The sequence below is a fragment of the Etheostoma spectabile genome, chromosome 15, assembly GCF_008692095.1.
Source record: "Etheostoma spectabile isolate EspeVRDwgs_2016 chromosome 15, UIUC_Espe_1.0, whole genome shotgun sequence".
Taxonomy (NCBI): Eukaryota; Metazoa; Chordata; class Actinopteri; order Perciformes; family Percidae; genus Etheostoma; species Etheostoma spectabile.
This window is the reverse complement of record NC_045747.1, coordinates 33,987,324-33,996,145: the sequence shown is the minus strand read 5'-3', so window position 1 is coordinate 33,996,145 and position 8,822 is coordinate 33,987,324. Positions and strand designations below refer to the sequence as shown.

Here is an 8,822-nt window from a genome sequence, read left to right as displayed (position 1 = left end):
TAATCACAGACTGGAATATGTCAACTTTTAACGTAACATGAGGACAACATGAGGACAACATGAGGGCAACATGAGGGCAACATGAACGACAACATCGAGGACAACATGCAGGAACAACATGAGGTCAACATGAGGGCAACACTGAGGCAACATTGAAGGACAAAATATGACAACATGAGGACAACATGATAGACAACATGAGGCAACATAAGGGAAACTGACGACACATGAGGACAAACATGAAGGACAAAATGAGGGGCAACATGAGGCAACATGAAGACAACACTAGGCAAACATGAGGGGCATATGAAGACAACATGGGGACAAACATGCAAGACAAAAGTAAGGGAAGAACATGAGGACAAACATGAGACACATGAGGAACAACATGAAGACAACATGAGCGGCAACAGCGAGGGAAACATGAAGACAAAATTCGAGGGCAACATGAGGACAACAGAAGACAACCAATGAGGGCACACCCTGAAGACAACATGAGGACACATGAGAAAACATGAGGGCAAAGCACACCATTCGGGCCACCATGAGGACAACATGAAGAAAACAAATCGGAGGGCAACCAAGGGGGCAACATGAGGACAACATGAGGACAACATGAGGACAACATGAAGACAACATGAGGACAAAGAGGGCACATGAGGGCAACATGAGGGACAACATGATACAACATGAAGACAAACAATGACAACTGAGGACAACATGAGCACTGGGCCAAACAAACATGAGAAACCATGAGGGCACAACATGAGGGCAACATGAGGGAAACATGGGACAACCACCTGAGGGAAACATGAGGGCAACATGAGGGCAACATGAAGACAACATGAGGACAACATGAGGGTTACAAGGAGCGTTATGTCTTATACATTTATGACTTGTTCATAATGTTTTATGACACATTCATGACAGTGTCATGTCTCTTTGGGTCTGGATTTCCAGGCTGTTGTAGCACGTCCTCCTCCGTCTGAGGGACTGAGTGGATGGTTTCACCTACTTGTACTGCTCTGAGGCCTGCATCACGATGAAGTCCCACTTGTGGTTGAGCCATTCGTGGAGGTGGTTGTAATGTGCCTTTAAAACACAGAAACAGAGACAGCATGGGGCAGCAAGTTGGAAAATCCCTCCTCATCTCTTTATGGAGAACCTAACCCATGCTACAGTATAAAAAAGACTGAAGATAATTGATAACATAAGAGACATGAGAAACCACGCTTCCAGCCACATATTATTATGCAAATTAAGTCAAATCGACTTCAAAATGCCATATGGAAACAGTCAAATTTATTTGAATTTCATGAACATCGACAAAGTTTTTACATCCGATCTCAACGGCTTTTGCGATAAACGCAAATGGAAACGTTATTTGCAGAATAACTAATAAAATGAGATTACATCATAACTCATTTTATGGTGGCACCCTGCCATAAAACAAAGAAGAAGAAGTTTGAGGTCATTTCAGCTTTCTTGTGTGAAAATTGCAAGCAGTTAATTGCAATTTCAAATTGACCACTATAATCTCGGACAATGTCCGAGTTCTTTTTCGAGAAATGTAAAACTTCAATCTTAGAAATTCCTTCAGCATTTTGGCCCCGCAAACCGGTCCCCGCGAGTATACTGAACTCCCGTTTTTGGACCCAAACACACACATCCACCCATTTTGATCCGTGTGCACAGACCTGTTCGTAGGGTTCCAGCATGCCTTTCTTGCGGATGTTCCTCTTTGCCAGGTAAATGGCTGAAGTCAGAAGGAGAACACATCAGAACCAATGAGCCGTCACACATGTTAAAATCCCACATACTCAATAGAGTAAACACTGGGAAACGTTGGAATTGAAGAATATTCATATGAATAAGAATAGGAATAGGCACTGTTGCTTGCTCTGGAGGGAACTACTAGAACTGTTGGGTCCTTGTAAATTATAGAGCGGTCAGACCTGCTCTATCTGTAAATTATAGAGCGTTCTAGACCTGCTCTATCTGTAAATTATAGAGGGCTAGACCTGCTCTATCTGTAAATTATAGAGTGGTCTAGACCTGCTCTATCTGTAAATTATAGGTGTCTAGACCTGCTCATCTGTAAATTTAGAGTGGTGGTCTATACCTGCTTATCTGTATTATAAGTGTGGTCTAGACCGCTCTATCTGTAATTATAGAGTGGTCTAACCTGCTCTATCTGTAAATTATGAGTGGTCTAGACCTGCTCTATCTGTAAATATAGAGTGCCTAGACCTGCTCTATCTGTAAATTATAGAGCTGTCTAGACCTGCTCCATCTGTAAATTAGAGAGTGGTCTAGACCTGCTCTATCTGTAAATTATGAGTGGTCTAGACCTGCTCTATCTGTAATTATAGAGTGGCCTAGACCTGCTCTATCTGTAAATTATAGAGCGGTCTAGACCTGCTCTATCTGAAATTATAGAGTGGTCTAGACCTGCTCTATCTGTAAATTATGAGTGGCCTAGACCTCTCTATCTGTAAATTATAGATGGTCTAGACCTGCTCTATCTGTAAATTATAGAGTTGGTCTAGACCTGCTCATCTGTAAATTATGAGTGTGGTCTAGACCTGCTCCATCTGTAAATTATAGAGTGGTTCTAGACCTGCTCCATCTGTAAATTATGAGCAGTCTAAACCTCTCTATCTGTAATTATAGAGTGTCTAGACTGCTTTACTGTAAATTATAGAGTGGTCTAACCTGCCCATCGTAATTATAGAGTGGTCTAGACCGCTCCATCTGTAATTATAGAGTGGCCTACCTGCTCCTCGTAAATTATAGAGAGGTCTAGACCGCTCTATCTGTAAATTATAGAGTGGCTCGACCTGCTCCTCTGTAAATTATAAGCGGTCTAGACCTGCTCTAGACCTGCTCTATCTGTAAATTTAGAGCGGTCTAGACCTCCTCTACCTGTAAATTATAGAGTGTGGTCTAGACCTCTCCATCTGTAAATTAGAGTGGTCTAGACCTGCTCTATCTGTAAAGTGTCTTGAGATAACTCTTGTTATGAATTGATACTATAAATAAAATTGAATTGAGTTGAATTGAATATGTCCTTCTTATGACTCCACAGCTGTGTGGTCCACAAATTTTATCTCATCATAAGGGCTTTTATCTTTGCAAAAATCCCCTGAAAGCTGTTCAAAAAAATGTAATTGCGATTTTTGGCGAAATTGCTGTTACGATTCAATTTGCGATTAAAAGAAAAAAAGTTCTGTGTAACATATGACACATGTCATGGTGCATTATGACATGGGACACCATCAAAACAGCTCTGTATTCTGATTCAAGGATGAGAACATGGATGCACATATATGTGGATTGCCAGCAAAAAGTGTTTTTCTTTCAATGAGCATGGAGCATGGAGCATTGACCAATCAAACACAGAACATTTATCATATTAGATAGCAAGATTAAATCATACAAAAACTGAAAAAATTGAAAAATACCAGAATTTTTGTGTAAACTGATATGTCTGATCTGCCTCAGTTCTACAGCAGCATCTATGTATTACACCTCCTACATCAAGTATTACAAAATTAATGTAAATTCAAGTGAAAATAGGACATATCTGTATATATAACCCTTGTGTTGTTGTCGGGTCAAATTTGACCTTATTTTGAAAAAAATATATATTTATCAGAAAAGTATCTTTCAACTAAATTTTCAGAAAAATAATGTGGCTTGTTCCACACAACACTCTTCATAAGGAAAATAAATGATCAGCCCACTGCTTTCTTTAATTATGGTTGTTTTATTAAATTTTACAGCATTAACCCTTTTTTTTTTAAATTCATAGCCAATAAACTTATGAGATTGTACAAAAACAATTCATTTCTCGGGTTTTATCGCCTTATGTCTCTTTTGTTTTTGTCATTTCTTCCGAGGTTTTGGTCACTTTTTTTTTTTAAATGCCATAAAATTCAGTCACAGAGTTTCCCTTCGGGGATCAATAAAGTATTTCTGATTTCTGATTCTGAAATCAACCAATTTAATGAAAGTCATCATTCATTTTTACCTGAAGAATATTGTATGGCATTCATGTTATTTTTAGGCAATTTGGTGGAAAGAAAGCCAAGTTCCTGATATTAAGAATAAAAAAAACAACTGGTCAATTTGACACTGAGGACAATATGAGGGTTAACAAAAAAGATATTTTATGAAGAACATTGAAAAAAAGGGACTAAAATGTGTTACATTTTCTAAAACGTGAGGGCAAAAAAAAACACAAAAACATCAAAAGGCGCAGAAAAAAATGACAAAAGGGGAAAAGCAACAAAGGTTGAGAAAAAAACGACCGAAATTATGAAAAAAAAGCTTTCAGTTTTGACCCAGAAAAACAAAAAGTAAGTCAACAGGAAGACAACACAGGGGTTAATAATAAAAAGAGGAGCATATATGTTACAGCAAACATAACTTAACGATCTGATTAATCATGATTGGCTAATCGCATTCTGTCATATTGCAATTTGAAATTCAGCCCCCCCCCATATGACACGTGCTGTACCCACCATAATCAGTGTCCTCCGCAACCCATTTCTGTGTGGGCCAGAAGTATGGGGTCTGGAAAGGTGGACATTGGACAGACAGGGTTAGTGGATGATATTATATTTCATATCTCTGAACAACAGTGGCAGTATCACACTGATATCTGGGTCATATCTGGGAATCATAACCAGAAATGATGGAGGAGACTGTACACATGACAAGTCCCAAAAAATTAGATTAAATGCAGCTTTGTAAAATTATTAAACAAGGAAGATAATTGTGGGTACACACACACACACACACACACACACACACACACACACACACCCCCCCACACACACACGTGTGTACCCAAAGTGTTTCTCTGAACCAGGGCTGTGGTACTCGAGTCCGGTCTTGGACTCGAGACCTTATTTCCATGGTTTTTCCATGTTTTTCTAACCCTAACCCTAGTACATGGACTCGGACTTGTCTCGGTCTCGGCCCCTGGTCTTGCCCAATATGGCTTTTGGTCTGCATCGAGTCCAGGTGTCTTTATTATGTTGATAATAATTTTGGAGGGAAAGTGAAACCTCAAAATGATTGTCTTGATACTGTCATGCATGAGATCTTTATTCTGTCCTGGACTCGGTCTTGACTCAGACTCGAACCTTTTTGGACTCGGTCTTGTCTTGGACTCTAACCTCTTTGGACTCGGTCTTAACTTGGACTCAACTAGTCCTGGTCTTGGACTTGTCTGGGACTCGACTGAGGTGGTCTTGACTACAGCCCTGCTCTGGACATCAGACCCTCAGAGTCCTGACCCACAGAGTCCTGACCCCCAGAGTCCTGACCCACCCCAGAGTCCCGACCCTCAGAGTCCTGAGCCACAGAGTCCTGACCCATATGACGCTAAAGTAAACTTTCTTTTTCAATAAGAAAACACCAAAGGCCCCTTTCTGACGCGCTGGGAGTGAGAACGTGTTTTAGATTTTAAATGCACTCAAAGTACCAAAAGTAAAAGTACTCATTATGCAGAATGGCTCCTTTCAAAGTATTATGTTACAGTATTATAGAATATATGTGGAGCCAATTTTCAAACTGGGTAGAGTGGTAGTATAGTACTGAAAGTACTGTATACAGTATATGTTCTATGTAAAAAGAAATGTACAGTGTTGTTGTAGTTGTAGCAAATATATAGTAGTAATAGTATATGTACAGTATGTAATAAAAAGTATGACATGACACACACACACATACGCGCACACACACACACACACACACACACACACACACACACACACACCACACTTCACCTGGAAGCGGTAGAGGCTGGCGTCGTTGCACATCACCAGCTTCTGTGGTTTCTGCAGGGGGTAGACGTAGCCGTAGGCCACCAACATGGTCCCAAGACCTCGGACTCTGGAGCACACGGGGGGGGGGGGGGGGGGGGGGGGGGTGGGATGAATGATGCGTGGATGTGTTTATGTTTCTTTTTAAATAACTGAGATGTGTGGAGATTTTCTAGGTGTTCTCTTTGTAGTGGTCTTCATCTTGTTGGTAATCCTGTAATGATGTCCTTACCTGTGGAAACAGATACAAGCTAAAACCCTGCACGAACACACACACACACACACACACACACACACACACACTGTCACGCAGAACCACCACACACACACACACCACACACACACACACACACCACACACACACTGTCACGCAGACACACACACACACACACACACACACACCACACACAACACACACACAACACCACACCTGTCACGCGAACACACACACACACACACACACCACACACACACACACACACACTGTCACGCAGAACACACACACACCCACACACACCCCACACCCACACACACACTGTCACGCAGAACACACACCACATACACTCTCACACTCACTGTCACTCAGAACCACAGACACACACACACACACTGTCACCAGAACACACACACACACACACACACCCTCACACTCACTGCACTCAGAACACACTGAGACACACACACACACACACACACACACTGTCACCAGAACACACTGATACACACCCCACACACACACACACCCTGTCACTCAACCACACTGACACACACACACACAACACACACACTGTCACTCAGAAACCACACCCACACACACACACACACACACACACACACACACACACACATCACTCACAGAACATACTGAGACCCACCACACACACACACACACATTGTTACTCAGGACACATTGAGACACACCCACCACACCACACACACACCACACTGCCTCAAAACACACACTGACACACACACACACTGACCACACACACACTGTCACTCAGAACATACTGAACCACACACACACACACACACACACCCACACACACACTTGTTCTCAGGACACATTGACACACACACACACACACCACCACCACACACACACACACACACACACCACACACACGTACTGTCACTCAGAACACACTGATACACACTGAGACACACACATTGTCTCAGGACATATTGAGACACACACATACACACCCACTGTCCACTCAGAACACACTGATACACCACTGAACACCACACACACACACACACCACACACACACACACACACACACACACACACACACACACACACACACTGTCATTTAGAACACACTTAGAGTAAAAACTCTAGCGTCAAACACCAAGACAGAAATTACAATCTTACATCTTTACAGTTAGAACCATTCCAGTGATTTAATTTGATTTTTGATTTGTTTATTTATTTTCACAACAAAAACACTAGAACAGTATTATATGTTTCACAAAAAATATGTGATGGACAAGGGGCTTAATAAGTGGCAATCTCCGTAGAAACGATTACATTTAACAATTTAAAAACAATTTATATGTACTATTATGGAAAAACAAAGAAACAAAAAAAACAAAAACAAAACAAAAACAAATTTCTTTGCAGAAACGATTAAAAAAAAAACAGAGCACAAACCCACTTGGAAAATGCACACAATTTAGGAGCAACAACTTGTAATAAGACAACTACGAGTCGGATACTGGTGAAATTCATTATTAAAAGTAGAAATATCACAAAGATGCTGGGGAAATAACTTTTTTATAGAGCTATAAAAACGAATAAAGCCATTTGAAGTTGATTCACTTGGTACACACTAAGAATACTCGCCTGGGCAAACAATGATTGGGAGGGGGGGGGGTGTCTACGATTTACACAAAATGTTATTCTTAAAGCTCGCTTCTGAAGTCGAAAAATAGATTCCAGTCTAGTAGGGTGGGTGCTAGCCCAAGCAACATTGCAGTAATTAATATGGATACAACATTGAATAATTCAACATAATTGCAACTCTTTTGTTAATCAGGAGTTTTTCCTAGTATACACTTTGGCTATTTGGCACTTTGGGGAAATAGCGACATTTTCTTTTGCAGGGAATTAGCCATTTTAGTCAGTCATAGAACAACATCATACAGACACTAACACATGTTCTCTACAGGAACATTTAGTCAGTCATAGAACAACATCAAACCGACACAACACATGTTCTCTACAGGAAATTTAGTCAGTCATAGAACAATATCATACGACACTAACACATGTTCTTACAGGAAACTTAGTCAGTCAGAAACATCATACAGACAACTAACACATGTTCTCTACAGGAACAATTTAGTCAGTCATAGAAAAACATAATACAGACACTAACACATGTTCTCTACAGGAAAATTTAGTCAGTCATAGAACAAAATCATACAGACTCAACACAGTTCTCTACGGAACATTTAGTCAGTCATAGAACATCATACAGACACAAAACATGTTCTCTACAGGAACATTTAGTCAGTCATAGAAAACACATACAGACACTAACACATGTTTCTACAGGAAAATTTAGTCAGTCATAGAACAACATCTAAACGACACAACACATGTTCTCTACAGGAACATTAGTCAGTAGCTAGAAAAACACATCATACAGACACAACACATGTTCTCTACAGGAACATTAGTCAGTCATAGAACAAATCATACAGACACTAACACATGTTCTCTACAGGAACATTTAGTCAGTTATAGAACAACATCATACAGACCTAACACATGTTCTCTCTACAGGAACATTTAGTCAGCATAGAAACAACATCATACAGACACTACACATGTTCTCACAGGAACATTTGTGCAGTCATAGACAACATATACAGACACTAACACATGTTCTCTACAGGAACATTTAGTCAGTCATAGAACAACATCATACAGACACCAACACATATTCTCTCCCTATGGGAACATTTAGTCAGTCATAG

General features: G+C 40.5%; 1 protein-coding gene across 1 annotated transcript in view; it reads right to left on the bottom strand.

Annotated features, from left to right (window-relative positions):
• Window positions 1-8,822, bottom strand: part of LOC116702286 (regulator of G-protein signaling 9) — a 27,355-nt gene that overhangs the window by 9,675 nt on the left and 8,858 nt on the right. The window contains 6 exon segments of the mRNA XM_074783881.1: window positions 938-1,092; window positions 1,698-1,756; window positions 4,527-4,578; window positions 5,799-5,906; window positions 6,019-6,066; window positions 8,267-8,283. Of these exon segments, the coding sequence (XP_074639982.1) occupies window positions 938-1,092; window positions 1,698-1,756; window positions 4,527-4,578; window positions 5,799-5,906; window positions 6,019-6,066; window positions 8,267-8,283 (439 nt within the window).